The sequence below is a fragment of the Arvicola amphibius genome, chromosome 3 (genome assembly GCF_903992535.2).
Source record: "Arvicola amphibius chromosome 3, mArvAmp1.2, whole genome shotgun sequence".
NCBI classification, from domain to species: Eukaryota; Metazoa; Chordata; class Mammalia; order Rodentia; family Cricetidae; genus Arvicola; species Arvicola amphibius.
Window position 1 is genome coordinate 138,695,856 of NC_052049.1, and position 16,748 is coordinate 138,712,603.

The 16,748-nt window shown below is 45.2% G+C and overlaps 1 protein-coding gene across 1 annotated transcript in view; it reads right to left on the reverse strand.

Moving 5' to 3' along the window:
- Positions 1–5,922: 5,922 nt before the first annotated feature.
- Positions 5,923–16,748, reverse strand: part of Fam81a (family with sequence similarity 81 member A) — a 36,326-nt gene continuing 25,500 nt past the window's right edge. The window contains exons 5-8 of the mRNA XM_038324307.1: positions 15,882–15,988; positions 12,385–12,520; positions 10,184–10,379; positions 5,923–6,175 (exon numbers count right to left, since the gene is read on the reverse strand). Of these exons, the coding sequence (XP_038180235.1) occupies positions 6,051–6,175; positions 10,184–10,379; positions 12,385–12,520; positions 15,882–15,988 (564 nt within the window). The 3' untranslated portion in view covers positions 5,923–6,050. The remainder of the gene's footprint in view (positions 6,176–10,183; positions 10,380–12,384; positions 12,521–15,881; positions 15,989–16,748) is intronic.

Sequence of the window (16,748 nt, forward strand, 5' to 3'; positions counted from 1 at the left end):
TGCTGTCTGTCCTCTCAGAGATGGGGTTACAGGCACATGCCACCAAGCCTGGCTTTTTATATAGGGACTGGAGATCCAAAATCGAGTTTTTCAGAACCACCTCCCCAAACTCTGTTCAATAATTTGAAATTACTATATATTAATTGTACAAACCAGTATGTATCATGAAACTTTCATACATATATAGAATGTACTTAATTATATTCATCCCCCATCACCCCCTTTCTTTCCCACTTATCCCATTGGTCCTATCTTCTCCCCAAGTAGTCTCCCTTCTACTTTAATGTCTTTGAAAGAAAATTATACATTTTATATACGAGAGAAAATAGATGATATTTGTGTTTAGGAGTCTGACTTCCAGTGATTAACATGATCCTCTCCCTGCAAAGGGTGCAACTCTACTCTCCACTATGATTGAAGATTATGCTATCTTCCCTTCATCCATTTATACAGTGATGGATGCTTAGACTGGTCCCATGACTCCACTGTTGTACACAGTACCAACACAAACATGGATGTGCGGGCACTCCGGTCTCATGTGAAATTTGACTGCTTCCAGAAGCAGGATGATTAAATCATATGGAAATTATTTCATCAACTTCTACATTGATTTCCAGAGTAGGAAAACTAGTTTACATTCCTATAACAGTACGTGTTTCTTTTTAAAATTACTTATGAGCATTTATTTATTTTTATGTGTACTTTGCCTGCAAATATGTCTGTGCGGGACCTGTGTGCAGTGCCTACAAAGGCCAGAAGAGGGTGTTGTATCCCCTGGGACTGGAGTTATCACCATGTGGATGCTGGGAACCAAACCTGGGTCTTCTGCAAGAATAGCAAGTGCTCTTGACTGTGAGCCATCTCTTCACTCTTTTACCCATGTTCTCGCCTGCATTTGTGTTGTTTTGACTTTTGAGACAATTTCACTGTGTAGCACAAACTAGACTTGAACTTTCCGTCCTCCTGCCTAGGGTGCTGTACCTGGTCTATTGCTTGGTTTATAGTTTTTATTATTTTTTAAGTCGTGTGTATGCACGTGCCCAGAGGGCAGAGATATTGGATCCCCTGAATTGGAGTAGATGGTTGTGAGGTTTTTATAAGGGTGCTGGGAATTGAACTTGTGTCCTCTGGAAGAACGGTTAAGTACTCTTCACCACTGAGCCATTATCTTGCACCTTTGTTTAAAGACAGCTATTCTCGCTGGGGTGATATGGAATCTCAACGTACTTTTGATTTGCATTTCTCTGGTGGCTAATTGTGGCTTTGAACACTTCTCATGACTTTATCAACCATTTATTTGGATTTCTTTTGAAAAATCTATTGAAGTTTTGATTGATTTGTTCTTTTGGCACTTAAACCTTTAGTTCCAAGTATTAATTTAGACAAAGTTGACAGAAATTTTTTTTCTTATTTTTCAGGCTCCTCACTTCAGGAATTGATTCCTTTGTGGTGTAGCTTTTTTAACTTGATGCAATATCGTATGTCAATTATGTATCTGTTTATTTATTATTTTTGGACAAGGTCTCACCATGTAACTCCACCTGGACCTGGAATTTACTGTGGAGACCAGACTTGCCTCAGACTCAGAGATCCACCCTCCTCTGCCTCCTGAGTTCTGGGCTCAAAAGCATGCACCTGGCCTTTTAAAAAATGTTTTCATTTGTCGGCGGCCACCCCTGCAGCTGCACAAAGGTGGAGGTCAGAGGACAACTCATAGGAGTCAGGTTCACCCTTTCCAGTATGTGGGCCCCCTGTCATCAGATTTAGTAGCAAGCACCTCCTTCCTGGCGGTTAGCTTTTGACAACTTGACACAAGCCAGAGTCATATGGGAAGAGAGAACCTCAACTCAAGAATTGCCTCCATCAGATAGTCCTGTGGGCAAATCTGTGGAACATTTTCTTGATTAATGATTGATGAGGGAGGGTCCAGCTCACCGTGGATGGTGCTGTTCCTCAGCAGCAGCCCTGGGTGGTGTAAGCCAATGACAGGAAGCAAGCCAGTGAGCAGCCCGTGGTGTTCTCTGCTTCCGTTCCTGCTTGGTTTCCCACAGCAATGGGCCATGAATGAGCTGAACGCTGTCAGCTGGAATAAACTCTTGCCTCCCTGCACTGTTTATGGTCATGGTGTTCATCATGGCGTTGCTCTTCCATTCAAGGTTGCCTTTGCAGTTCAGGGTCATTTCTGCTTCCATGAGGATTTTATAATTATTGTTCCGTCTCTGTGAAGAATGACTCGAGAATTCTGATGGGAATGCACTAGCTCAATAGTTGTCTTGTAATGCGACTTCTTTCACAACCTTCATTCTGCCAAACGTGAAGTCTTACTTCCTTTTCTCGGTCTTCTAATTTTACTGTAGAGGTCTTTAGCATATTGATTAGGTATATTCTCAGGTTTGTGGGTAGCTTTTCAAGACAAGCTTTCTCTGTGTATCCCTGGCTATCCTGAAACTTGCTTTGTAGACCAGGCTGGCCTTGAACTCAGAGATACTCCTGCCTCTCCCTCCCAAGTGCTGGGATTAAAGACATGTGTCACCACCACCTGGCCTGATTTCCTTTTTAATAGCTTAATTATTGCTATACAGGAGTTAGTGAATTTAGGACTGGGGAGATGCCTCTACTGGTAAAACCCCCTGACCTGAGTCTGAGTTCCCAAACCTGTCAGGTTCAAAGGAAAATCTAATTCCAAATTCCAAATATCCAGAAATGGGCTCACCTGAACTGTAGGAGGATTTCTGGTAGTCAGATAAAAGCCAGAATTCCTCGGGAACTTGTGAAGCCTGTTCCTTTCCACCAAAAGGAGTCCTTTCCTTATCTCTGGCATAGGGACCTGTGGTCAGTCACTACCCAGGGTGCTTAGTAGCATATCAGAGCTCGTGCTAGCTCCCAGGTTTCTTCAGTATCTTAAGTGCCTGTTATACCTTTCAAAGACCATGCTAGCATCCTAGCCCTTCCCACGTCCCCCACTACCCCCTCCAGCTCGTTGGCTTTAAAATACAAAGGTAATGAGATAGCACTGCAGAGTCAGGCTGTGGGTGAAGCCTTGTCAGATGGGAAAGCCAAGATGTATAATCCAGGTGCCTACCAGAATCAGGTCTCCTACTAACAAGCTGTAGGATTTGAGGCACGCTGCTTCCTTTTTATGTGACTCAATTTTCTCTGTTAAATGGTACTTAACTAGACACTGTCAAACAAAAGGAATGAGCACACACAAGTCTGAACACAGGAGTTGGGGAGAAGGTACGGCAGCTGAGATCACTTGTTGCTCTTCCAGAGAACACGAGTTCAGTTGCCAGCGCCCATGGCAGGTGGCTCACAACCATCTGGAACTCCAGCTCCAAATGACCCCGTGCCCTCTTCTGACATCCTCGAGCCAAGGCCCATGCACGCACACACACGCACACATGAATGCATGTGGTTAAAGAAGTATTCTGTAAAAATCTCAGCACGGGTCCATGGCACACAGCCAGGAACTGCTCCCTGGTGTGATTCCAGAGGCAGCAGGGTCCTGAGACCCTGGTTCCCCATGGGAGATGCAGTCAGCAATGGCCCTGGTAGGCCTGTCGAACTTCAGCATCAGATTGCTCAAGAGAGCCAAGTGGCTCAAATTCATGGGTCCCAGTAAGTATCCTCATCTGCAATAACCAGAGGAATGATGGGTTTTAATTTTGACTTGTAGGTAAGGCCTTCATCATCTGTTTAAAGATTCCCATTTGGAAATATGGAGTTAAATAATTTTTTTCAAAATTAAAAAAAAGAAAGTCAAGTGGTATCTTTACTAAAGCAGTTGCCCTGCCAAAGTTTTCACCCCACACTCAAAAACTTTCCATTTAAAAGTCCCATGCCACATATATTTGGAAATTTTATTCTTTTTATTGCAAATCTCTGGTAAAGGAAAGACAGGATAGCTGATTCTCCTTTAAACTTTGGCTACAAGAGAACTCTATTGTCTTCACTGGATGGCTGGCCTCCCAGCTACACACCGAAACACTGGGGGCTTAGTGGGGGGGGGGGACACTGATGCTGGTGACTGCCTCCCAGATGCTCTGACTAAGTCCAGAGGTTGCTCAGCATCAGTGACTCTTCAAAGTCCCCGAGGGACCCCAAGCGGCGAGAGTGGAGAGTTCCCGTCCCAGGTCTGCATCACACACTTAGGCAGACCTAAGTGAGCACCTAGGTGATTCCACCAGCCGTGGTGTCACCTGCATACACCACCTGCTAGGCCAGAGTTAGCTGGTGTCCCCCGTGCCCCTCTTCCCGGGAGTCATCTGTGCTCATCCTTCTCCCTCAGAGCCCCCAGAGGACAGAGACACTGAGGGGGTGTGGCCCTGTCCTGAGCCTTGTGCTTAATCACTCCGTAGAACATGGCTAGCCTCGCACAAAGGGGAAAACGTGCTTTCTGAACACCAGCAACTTCTCCCAGGCGGAAAGATCTTCCTAGCTAGAGATGCAAAGATACGCGGGGAAATGAAGAAATGCGTGATGGGTACGTATTCCTCACACAACCTCTCATGAGTCCAAACTAAAACAGAATTTGTCAAGCTACCAAGAGTGAAATATTAGGTACTTTAGCAGCGTCCCTTACATGGGTCAACAGTAAGAGCCAGTTAGAATCTCATTGTGATTTATTCTAGAAATAGAAAACGATTTTTATTTTCCTGAGTCCTTGCAAGTGAGAGAGGAAAGGAGAAGACAAGGTGGCGTTCCGGGAACTTCTAAGTGCTCCTGCTCTCTCCCCTGGGGTGCCCTCACGCTTCACCAGGCTGCTTCTGTCAGCTATGACGTACTCGCAGGCGAGCAACCAGCACAGGCTCCAGTCCTTCAACAACTCACACCTGGTGATCGAAAATAAGACATCGACAAAGGCGCCAGGACAACACATCTCCTCGCGGTACGATAAATGTAGCCTCGGTTTGACTCTGCCCATACAAAAGTGTGTGCAAGCATTCCTGGAATGATGCCGAATGTGTCCCGTCACGACAGTGAAGACATCATTAGGACGCTGAAAAAGGACATACATAGGATCCCAGTTTCACATCACAACCCTGATGTGTTTACCACGCTTTCTGTTTTGTTGGTGATGTTTTGCTTTGTTTTGTTTTTTTTTTACAGGGGACAGTCCAGTGACGTGATAAAAAAACCAAGGCACAAATAGACAGTTACAAGCAACGTCTATAAATCCTAGCACTTAGTGTCTGTATGGGGAACATTTAGGTGAATCGTAAAGTCTGAACAATCCTCACGTCCATTGCGATTGATGAACAAGTAACTGTGTGATAAGCATACTGCTGAGCCGCCATCCCATTATTAAATATATGGCTATTGGCTACACCGGCTGTGCATGGTTCCCAAAATAGCTGTAAATATTAAAAGCTGGTACTAGGTGGATATAAATATTGTGCCTTGAGGGATCTAGATACATGTCGTAAGATTCCACTTAATTTGCAATCTATATGGCAGTTATCAATTCTTAAAAAACTATTTTCATTATATAAATGGCAAGGTTTGTTTCCCCCCTCCAGTGTTAAATCTCTTCTCTCTACAAAAGACAGGTGATTTACACGAAAATAACCCAACATTTTTTTTTAAAATGCATAGACGACAGTAAGACAATCCAGATGTGGACTTCAAGCTGAACTCTAATCTACCAGGACATTCTCTTAATGTAGGGTGAGGAGCAATACATTATTCATTTCTTAATTTAAAAAAAAAATCACCATGGCAGGTTTTTTTTTTCCCCAAAATAGTAGTCTTGGCTAGATCATCAGGCATTGAAAATAAATTCTTTTCATTCATAAAAGCCTTTCAAAATCTGAGGGCATAGGGCTCAACTGCACTTAGATAGGGAAATACAGTTGTAAAAATTGTACTGAAGACTTCTGAATAAAGGTGTTTTCAATAAGGTAAACGTTTAGACCCATAAGAACATGTTTCTTGGCACATGCACACCCTGAATGGGATCCAGCATGCAGCCATGATCCGGCTGCAGAGGTGTCTGGTTCTTAGCTCCACAGGCAATCTCTTCTCCTGCCAGGTCCTCGTCCCAGCCCTCTTCACATGGAAGTTTCTGGCTTCTGCATCTGCTGGATCTGCTTCTGTAGCTGGTCCCTGTCCAGCTTCATCTTGGCCTCCAGCACTTGCCTCAGGGATCCTATGCTTTCGTAGATGGCTGTAAACCCTTGAGGAAGAGGCAAATGGCAAACGTCACAGGCGTCAACAGTTTGCAGGCAGGGTCCTGCCAGAGTCTACAGCGACAGGGACGGTGGGGTCCTACAAACGCTGCAACTCCGGGGGTCAACCCCGGATGGAGACCCCCCAAGGAAACCGCTTTTTAATGACAAAGGGGGATATTACAGTCAAAAAATAGGGCAGCTGCAGCTTCAACCGCATGATCAAAGCTCACACCACTCTGACTGAGAGAAATCACGTGTGGGCGTCAGGGCAGGGCGTCCGTCTGTCTGTCCTGCAGCACCTCTGTCCCAGGCCATATCATAAGGAAGTAATCGGACCGCCCCCCCAAAGAAATTCCTGCAAAACACTGGCTGTAGTCTAAAACTACTAAATCCAGGGCTTCTGCAGATCAGGAGAGCCCCGGGCACATAGGCCTCCAGCTTCCTTGGGACCAGACAGAACTCTATAGTGAGGTCTTCCAGCCCAGTGGCCCCAAAGGTCAGCGCAGGGCCTGAGCCTAGGCTCCAGGGTTTCCAGGATCTCCTGGGGTTATGAGTGAAGGGTTCTGATTTCTGAGGCTTCGGTCCTCACTGCAGAATCTGGCATCTAAAGGCTGAGCTCTAAAAGGTTACTTGGGGCCTGTCACCCTAAATGTGGACCCCAGATAGGAAACAGACTTCGTTGAGAAAAATGCTGGGCTCAGTCAGGCATGGTGGCATATGCCTGCATTTCAGTACTTGGAAAACTAAGGCAAGACTAAGAGTGTGAGGCCAGCCTGGTTTTTTTGTTTGTTTGTTTGTTTGTTTGTTTTTGGTTTTTGGTTTTTGGTTTTTGGTTTTTGGTTTGTTTGTTGCGACAGGGTTTCTCTATGTAACAGCCTTGACTGTCCTGGAACTAGCTTTGTAGACCAGGCTGGGCTTGAACTCACAGAGATCCTCCTGTCTCTTTCTGCCTCTGTGCTGCTTCCCGCATTCTAGACTCCATCTTAGAAACAAAACAGCGGCACAGAGGAATTGACCCAGATACACGATACTAAGTAAATGAGCATAAGTGTTAACGATTATGTGTGATCCTAGAGAGCTGGAGATGTGGCTCAGTGGGTAGAGTGCTCACCTAGCATGCACAGAGTCCAGAGCTCCGCCCTAATGAAGCACCGCATAAAATGGGCCTGGTAGTGTATACTTGTGATACATGCACTCAGAAGTTGGGGGCAGAAGGATCATAAGTTCAAGATTACCCTCAGCGACCTAGACCAACCTGGACCAAAGACCTCATCGAAAGAAAGTAATGAAAGGAAGGGAGGGAGGGAGGGACGGAGGGAGGGACGGAGGGAGGGAGGGAGGGAGGGAGGGAGGGAGGGAAACACAAGAAAAGGTGTTGAGCATCACTCGTCAGAAAGCATGGCTTCAGGTCACTGAAGTGTCAGCTAACACTTGCAAGAAGGCTATGAGAAGCAGGAGACTAACCAGGCTGAGAATGTGGAGAGCAGACTCCCATAGACAGTGGTGAGAATTAAACACAGTGTAGCCAAGGCCCAGTGCAGGCTTATGCCTTTAATCCCAGCACCTGGGAGGCAGAATTCTGGGCCAGCCTGGTCTAGTGAGTTCGAGGCCAGTCAAGGCTATATACATACATACATACATACATACATACATACATACATACATACATTTAAAAAAGTTATAGCTTGAGTGAAAAACAGTAGAGAGGCCCCCAAAGACATTAAAAGCAGAGCTATCCTATGATCCAGCAATGCCACTACTAGACACACATGGATAAGAAAAACTACCACCTAATAAAGAATTCCTCACGCTGATGTTCCACCTCCCCCGCTCCTTTTTTGGTGCTTTCAAGACTTCCCTGGCTGTCCTGGAACTCTCTTTATAGACCACGCTGGCCTCAAACTCACAGAGATCCTTCTGCCTCTGTTTCTGCCTCTGTGCTGGGATTATAGGCATACGCCACCACACCCAGCCCACCATTTTTGTTTGTTTCTTTGTTTGTTTCTTTGTTTGTTTTTGAGGTGGGGGTCTCACTGTGTAACTGCTGAGCCATCCCTCCAGCCCTGGCCCTCTGATGTTTATTGCAATATTACTCCCTATAACTGAGACACAGAGGCAACCTAAAGTGTCTGTCAAGAGATACGAACAGACAAAGTGGTGTGGTGTGTGTGTGTATATGCCATCAAAATTACTCAGTCTTACAAAAGAACAGATCCTGCTGTTTGCCACACATGGCTGAGACTAGAGAACACTAAGCTACATGAAGGAAGACACATACAGAAAAATGTTGCACTGTTTCATATGATAATCCACAAGGAAAAGAAATTAAATATATAAAAATACAATAAAATGGCAGATACCAGGGGCATGGGGTGGGCAGACAGGGGAGTAAGAAGACTCAGGTCTTAGGGTAAAAACATAAAATAGATAAAATGAACAAGTCTAGAGATCTAATACATATTGTGAGGAAATTCAACATATTGCCTGGGGTTTTTGCTGAAAGAGTTGACTCAAGGTACACACACACACACCCATATGTACACACACCATACACATATACATATACATACATACATACACAATATGCACATACACACATATATATATACATACATTTATACACACACACACACATATATATAGCACACAAAACACACACAAACACACATATATCCCCTCCATGTGAGATGATGGGTAGATTTACGTGAACACAGTAACCATTTTGTTACATATATCAAAACATAAACTTTAAATATAAAAACAAACTTTTTTATTTATAAAACATTTGAGGGCTGAAGAGATGAATCAGTGGTTGTGCTGGCTAGTTTTATGTCAACTTGACACAAGATAGAGTCATCAGAGAGGGGGGACCCTCAACTGAGAAAAATCCCTCAGTGACACTGGGCTGTAGGCACGCCTGCAGGCATTTCCTTAATTAGTGATTGATGAGGGAGGGCCCAGCCCATTACAGGCAGTGCCAGCCCTGGGCTGGTGGTTCTGGGTTTTGTAAGAGGGCAGGTTGAGGAAACCATGAGGAGCAAGCCAGTAAGCAGCACTCCTCCATAGCCTCTGCATCAATTCTTGACTCCAGGTTCTTGCCCTGCTTGGGCTGCTGTCCTGACTCCATTCAGTGATCGACAGTGATGTGGAAGTGTAAATCAAACAAACCCTTTCCTCCCCAAGTTGCTTTGGGTCATGGTGTTTCATCACAGCAATGGTGACCCTCACGAGGACAGTGAGCAAGCACGCTGTACTGTGCTATCTGAGTTCAGATCCCCACACCTGTCAGGTGGCTCACAAGTGCCTGCTGTTCCTGCTTCTAGAGATCTAGCACACCCCTTCTGGCCTCCGTGGGTATACACACACACACATACACACACACACACACACACACACACACAGAGAGAGAGAGAGAGAGAGAGAGAGAGAGAGAGAGAGAGAGAGAGAGAATAAAATAGGTCTTTTAAAAGAAATTTTGATTAGAAAAAAGTACTTAAGAGGTGGGAGCAAACCGACTCCATGTTCATGTGGCCGCAGTGCAGAAGAAGCCCTCAATAGTGCCTCGAGGGTGCATTGATGAACAGAAAGAAATCAGTGGGTGGCACTAAAGAAAATGTCCATCACAAGCAGGTTAAGCATTCTGTTTGCCTGTGTCTCGTGGAGATGTTTCATAGACCAGCAATGGAACTAGTACTTTGAGTCTGGGAGATTAGCTCCCTGGCAGAGGGCTTGCCTAGCAACTGTGAGGTGCTAAGTTCAATTCTCAGTACTATAATAAGTAAATAAATAAATTAGCTAGCATCTTTATTCAATACTGCATAGATACTTAAAAGAGAAAGTAAAGACGTTTCTCTGAGTTCTTTTTCTAGCAAGCTCAATCTGTTTCAGGGGAAATCTCAGTGAATAGCTTTTTAGCTAAAGAGGTCACATGAGCCGTGTGGGGGTTTGGCCTACCAGCATATGGTTTTGGCCTACCAGCATGAGGCCGCGAGCTGCGTGGGGTTTTGGCCTACCAGCATTAACCTCTGCTTTCATTTCCTTCATGTCCTCGTTCATCTGTAACTCCAGTTTGCTGATCCGCCCATGCACCTTCTCCTCTTCCGGCTTCGTTCTCTGTCCTTCCACGTTCTTCTTCTGGCTCTCTTCGATCTTGTCAAGCCTGGCTGACATCTGGCTGAGTTTTTTCTCCATGTCTCTCTCACTGGCTCCCTGAGGTCACGACAAGAATTATACTTGGTTATTGCAAAAGAAGAGCACATGCCTCGTCTCACATGGGTCATAGCACTTAACCATCTGCAGGGACCAGAACCACATGGCATCTCATTGTCCATCCTGTATCCAGTCGCAAAGGCCACGCAGAGTACAAATCTACGTTTTCTTCTGTGTCCTGAGTTTGGTGTGGCCATGTGATCTAGCCAATGAGGTATAAGAACAAGTGCATGTAACTGCCTCCAGGAAATGCTAGAGTATACTTGTTGTAGATCCTTAATTCCTCCCTTTACCATTCAGTCATTGGCTGGAACTCTTCCAGCCACCTGGAATCGTGGGGACAAGCGCTACTCTCTGAGCCTGGCAGAAAACTAACCTAAAAGGATTCTGGATCACTGAAGACTGACAAGCCCGCACCTCCTGTTTGTCCTGGAGAAGGCACACCTGGATTTGTTTTACATGAGAGAGAAGTAGGTTTCCATCTTAATGGATCCACCACTATCATGGAGTTTACTGTTAGCCTAAGCCAATGCAAAAATCAATCAGGAAACCACGGACTCCGAACTCCACAAAAGCCTCAGGATGCACAACAATGAGCAGACCTGAGAAAAGCAGGGGAAGCGTCAAGGGAAAAATTTGGAATACTGAATACTTCCTTGTCTTTGCAGTCCACTATACTACGTTTTGTGAGACTCTGCATCCAGAGGCCTTAGTGACACCAAGCTCTCGTCAGGGGTGACATGACGACACCCCTGTGATGTCTCTGATGGAAAGCCTACAGCTCACTGAACGGCTCTGCCCCTGGAACAAGCAGTCAGACGGGCAAGCCAAACCGCACCAGCCACTTCTGCTCAGTCAAAACCCCATGGGAGGAAGCTGGGAGAGAAAAGAGAACCCAGCACAATTTGCCTGCCCAGCACCAGTTCCCAAACCTGCTGGTTTTAAATGCACGACTTTTTGAAGATATTTTTTTGGCAGTTCTGCAAACCTTAGCTGTTTGAGAGAAGTGGGTGGAGGCAGAAGTAGATGGAAAGAAAATGGTGAATTCTGAACGGTTGCCCTGGGAGAGGAAAGACACACTGTCGTTACAGTGCATTGGAGGGACCTGGAGAGACAGAGAGCAGCCACTCAACACTGGTGAAAGCAAAAAGTAGGTCACAACATAAATAACAAACAAGCCCCAGAAAAACAGGATCAAGTGGGTGACTGAAAGTTTTATTTAGAAATGTGTGATAGACAATTGGGTGCATTAAAGTCTTGATTTAAAAGCCATTAACTGAAATGTTCAGTTTGCCCTTTGCTAACCGACATCAATCAAAGCACTTCCTGTCTTTATGAAGAACAGGGAATGGGGGTGGGAGACTTGGCTGGGAGCTTTGGCTGGGTGCTAAGGTTCAAGATTAGCAGCTATGAAGGCCAGTACTAATTTGTCAATTTAACAGAATCTAGAATTACCTGGGAGTCAGGCCTGTGGGGGGTAATTTTGATTTGCTTGAGGTGGGAAGAACCAACCCATGCGGATGGCACCATCCCCTGGCTGGGACCCCGAACTGTTTAAGTGGGAAGTGAGCTGAGCAGTGACATTTAGTCACCCCTCTCCGCTTCCTGTGGTGGAGGCAACATGACCAGCTGTGTCGCACCCCTGCCACCTTGACCCCCTCACCATCACAAAGTGGACCCTTGACCTGTGGACCAGAATAAATTTCTTCTCCCTTAAGATGCTTTTGCGGAGTATTTTCTCAAGCAACAGGAAAAGGAACTAAGCTAGCAGGTATGAGGATCGAGGTTTGATCCCCAGAACAAAGGAAGGAAGAGAAACAGAACGGGAATGGGAGAGGAAGAAGGGAAAGTGGGGGGGGAGGGGCATGGAAATTTCTCAAAGGCAGGAAGGAATGCCTGAATAGCTTCGGGTGGTGTCAAATGAACGTGTCCTGAGTCCTTAGGTTCTAGTGAGACACTGCAGGTCCCCACTCAGTATCTATTATTCAAAAATATTAATACCTACACTGTTTTCCTTAACAATCAAGGAAAGATGTTCAATTTTCTGTAAAAGTTCTTTCTCTATCCGTTCTTGTTCTTGTTGCAACCAACTCCGGGCAGATAAAATCTGGTTGCTGAGCTCCTCGACTGTACCTTTAAATCTAAAACAGAAACAAAAGAAAGGGAAGAAAAGGCGTGTAAAGAAGTTGGATGCAAACAGTTTTGAGTATAAGAATGGCATTACCTTCTTTTAGGATCACGTGCCAGCCGGGTGGTGGTGGCGCACGCCTTTAGTCCCAGCACTCGGGAAGCAGAGGCAGGTGGATCTTTGTGAGTTCGAGGCCAGCCTGGTCTACAAGAGCTAGTTCCAGGACAGGCTCCAAAGCTACAGAGAAACCCTGTCTCAAAAAAGAAAAAAAAAAATACGGAACAGAATAGGACCACATGCCACATGGAGCCAGTGGAGGATGGAAACATACAACAGAAACTCATCTGATGGTGCTCCTACCCATCTGGTGGTGCTCCTACCTGTAGGAGCTGGCAACACAGGCACTGAGGTGACATAGTAATGCAGAAATGCCAGGGCATAATAACCCGTATAGTTCTAAGGGTCCACAGTTCTCCTTGCTCAGAGAACACACCATCCTTCATCTCCTTTTCCAGAATCCTCCCCCCTACCTACCTACCTACATTCTCCCTCCATGTATCTCCCAGTACTAGAGGCTGGCTTGCTTTCTCTCTAATATTTTCTATTGCTCTTTCCCCATATGGACATAGCCTAATTTAAACCAGTAGGAAATAACCTAAATAGTGGAACATGCCTGCAGTCCCAGCACTTGAGAGGTAATGCCAAGAGGATCAGGAGTTAAATGTCATAGTGTATTCAAGGCCAGCTTGGGGTTACTTGAAACTTTGTCTCAAAAAAAAAAAGAAAGAAAAAGAAAAGAAAAGGGAAGAAAAGAAAAGAAATTGGAAAGTACCCTTACAGCATTCCACTCCTCTAGAGGCCTCTCTTCCACAATCTTTAAAATAACTATCAATGCATGCTACTTCCCTTAATCACTTTTTTCTTATTGATATTAACATGTAATGAAAGCATAGAATATATAAAGATATATGTAGGTGTGCAATAGATGTAGATATATGATTTAAATAATAGGACACCCATTAAAGTCACTAATTGTTCTGAAATGTCTATTTTTTGTTTTCTTTTATAAGGAGTCTTTACATGCCACAGGAACACATGGATGCCTAGCCAGAGATCACATGTACTAGCCTCCCTTGCAGCTAGGTGTATGTGATGGTTAATCTCCTGTATCATCTTGACTGGATTTGGAATCAAGTAGGAGACACACCTTGTGTGTGAGCGTGTTTCCGGGGGAATTTAATGAGGAAGAAAGACCCACTCTGAATGTGTCAAACACCATGCTATGGACTGGGGTCCCAGACTGAATAAAAGGGGCGGGGGGAAGAAGTATACTGAGCACCAGAACTCATCTTTTGGGCCTCTGACTTATGGATGCAATGAGACTAGCCACCTTACGCTCCTGCTACCACATGTTCATCACCATGGTGGATGGTATCCCCACAAACTGTGAGCCAAACTGTCATCCTCACTCCTTAAGTTGCTTTTTTCAGGTCACAGCAATGAAGGAAGTAACAGTTCCAGTGCCGTGCACCAGTAAGTCAGGCGAAGGAGAGAAGACCATGGCTCTGGCCACATCCTCACAACAGAGCTGTTTTTTCCCTCTGTGGCAGCTGGGGAAGAGCAAGGACTGGAGATGGAGAGGCTCCACACTGAGTCGTCAGAGCTGCCCTGTTTGTTCTGGAACGCCGACCACAGAACACTGAACCATCCTGTAGCTGAACTAATACAGCTATCCGTACAGATTGAGACACTGGCTACCACCAGGACTTAGAAGAGGCAAGTGTCAACCAGTCACACTCCCCTAGAAGTTGGCCTTGCTAGGATTTGCTATTCTTTACCAGTGCCTTCCTCCCAGGATTCTAGTGATGACATCAGGCTTGCTTAGATGACCTACTCATTTAAAAACCTTCTTTAGAGGGACTGGGGAGAAGGCTCAGCAGGTAAAGCCTTTGCTGTGCAAGCATGAGGACCTGAGTTCTGGACCCCAGAACCCATGTAAAGCCAGAGGTGGTCTATAATTCCAGCACTCCTATGGCATGATGGGAAACAGACAGGAAAGCCCAGAAGCTCTCAGGCCATCTAGCCTGGAGTACACAGTGGTCAGCAACCACAGACCCTCCCTCAAACAAAGTGGGAGGTGAGAACTAATGCCTCATGTTATAGTCTGACCTCAACACCTATACCATGGTATGCACATGTGTGTGAACACACACACAGATTTTCTTTAGGGCATTTTTTTCTAATACTGGGGATTGAACCTATGGCCTCACTCATGCTAGGCAAGCACTTTACTCCTAAACTACAGTCCCAGATGAAGATACTTGGTCGCACGATCAAGTTCCTTTCCCTAGAAGTTAACAAACATCTTCACATGGAGAATTTGGGGGAATCATTATTTAACCTAACATAACCACATACCTACCCCCTGAAGCACCATTAATAATAATACAGAGCATCCTGCTCAAGCCCTTATCTGACACCTGGCCATCAGCTCCCTAAACTGTAGACTCTACAGGATTAAGAACAAGGTCTGTTTTGTTTTGTCTTCTCCATTACTAGACCCATGGCCTCTAGGGAAGTGCTCCAGCCAACACATACTAGAGGCAGGGAAGATGACTCATGGGTAAAGTGCTTACTGCACCAACATGAGGGCCAGAGTTTGGATGCCCAGAATCCATGTAAAAAGCGAGACAGTATGGCTTGCTTCTCTAGTGCCAGCAATGGGAAGATGGAAAGAGTCTCGCTGGCCGTTTAATCCTGCAGAATCAGTGAGAGACTCTGCCTCCAAAAAGTAAGGTGGAGCAAGATAGAGGAAGATGCCCGATGTTGACCCTTACCTCCACACACTCAGGCACCCATTTGTCTCACCCTCCCCCCCCCCGCAATATACACACATGTATATACCACATACACACACCAACATATAACAAATAAGACAAATACACATTGAATAAAGAGATGGACCATCATCCAACTGCTAGAAGCAGTAATTATGAAGGAAAAGCGACAATATGCCACATTGTTTGCACTCTCTGTGATAAATAAAAACCAGGAGGTGGGCAAGAGAGATGGCTCAGCAGTGAAGAGTGCCTGCTGTTCTTCCTGAGGATGGGAGTTCAGTTCCCAGCACCCATATCTGGCTGCTCACAACCCCCTGCACCTCCAGCTCCAGGGAAACCAAGGCCTTCTTCTGGCCTCTGTGGGCACTGCACTCATGTGCGCATATCCACACAGACATAAATAAAAGTAAAATAAATCTTTTAGACAGGAAAAATTTAAACATTATATTTTAAAATCAAAGCAAGATGGAGAAAAGGTAAATTTCATAAACTCAGAAAGAACTTGAGAAAACCCTTTACAAGCTGATGACTTACTTAGTATCCAGGAGCTGAAGCTGGTGGTTGCTGTCTCTGTGGGACATCTTCAGTTTGGTACTCTGCTCTGAAATGGACAAGTCCACTCTGCTCAAAAGCTGAGAAATCTGGAAAAGAAGACTGGAGTATAAAGATCTCACATCACGTCTTCAGGGACCATTTCAGAAGACATGCCCTATGCTCTATGCTGGCCAAGGCATTAAAAGTCACTTTACTAAGTTCATTTCACCCCCTCTTTCCACGTGTGTGTGTGTGTGTGTGTGTGTGTGTGTGTGTGTGTGCAGGTACATGTGTACACATGTACACGTGGAGGTCAGGGGTCAACAGGAGTTTTTTTCTCAATCATTCTCCACTTTATTTTTTGATGCAGGGTCTCTCACTGAACATGGCACTCACCTATTGGCTAGAATGGCTGGCCAGTAAGTTCTAGGGATCACCAGTTCTGGGTGTACCACGGTGACCAACTTTTTTTAAACCCTTTTTTTTAGATTATTTTATGTGTGTGAGTGTTTGCCTGAATGTATGTACTCCAAATGTATGTCTTGTGCCTGAGGAGGTCAGAAAAGTGTGTCAGATTTCCTAGGACTGGAGTTACAATTGTGAGACCCTATGTGGGTGCTGGGAACTGAGCTCAGGTCCTCTGGAAGAACAAGTGCTCTTAACTGCTGAGCCGTCTCTCCAGTCCCCACAGTGTCCAGCTTTTAGGTGGGTGCTGTGAATCCAAACACAGGTTCTTTGGCTTGTGCTCATGGGCACTTTAACTATGACACCATCTACCTAGTCACTGTCTGCCTGCATTTCAAAGCCTTATGATACCCTTTTTCTGTTTTCTGGTTTTTTTTTTTTTTTTTTTTTTTTTTTTTTTTT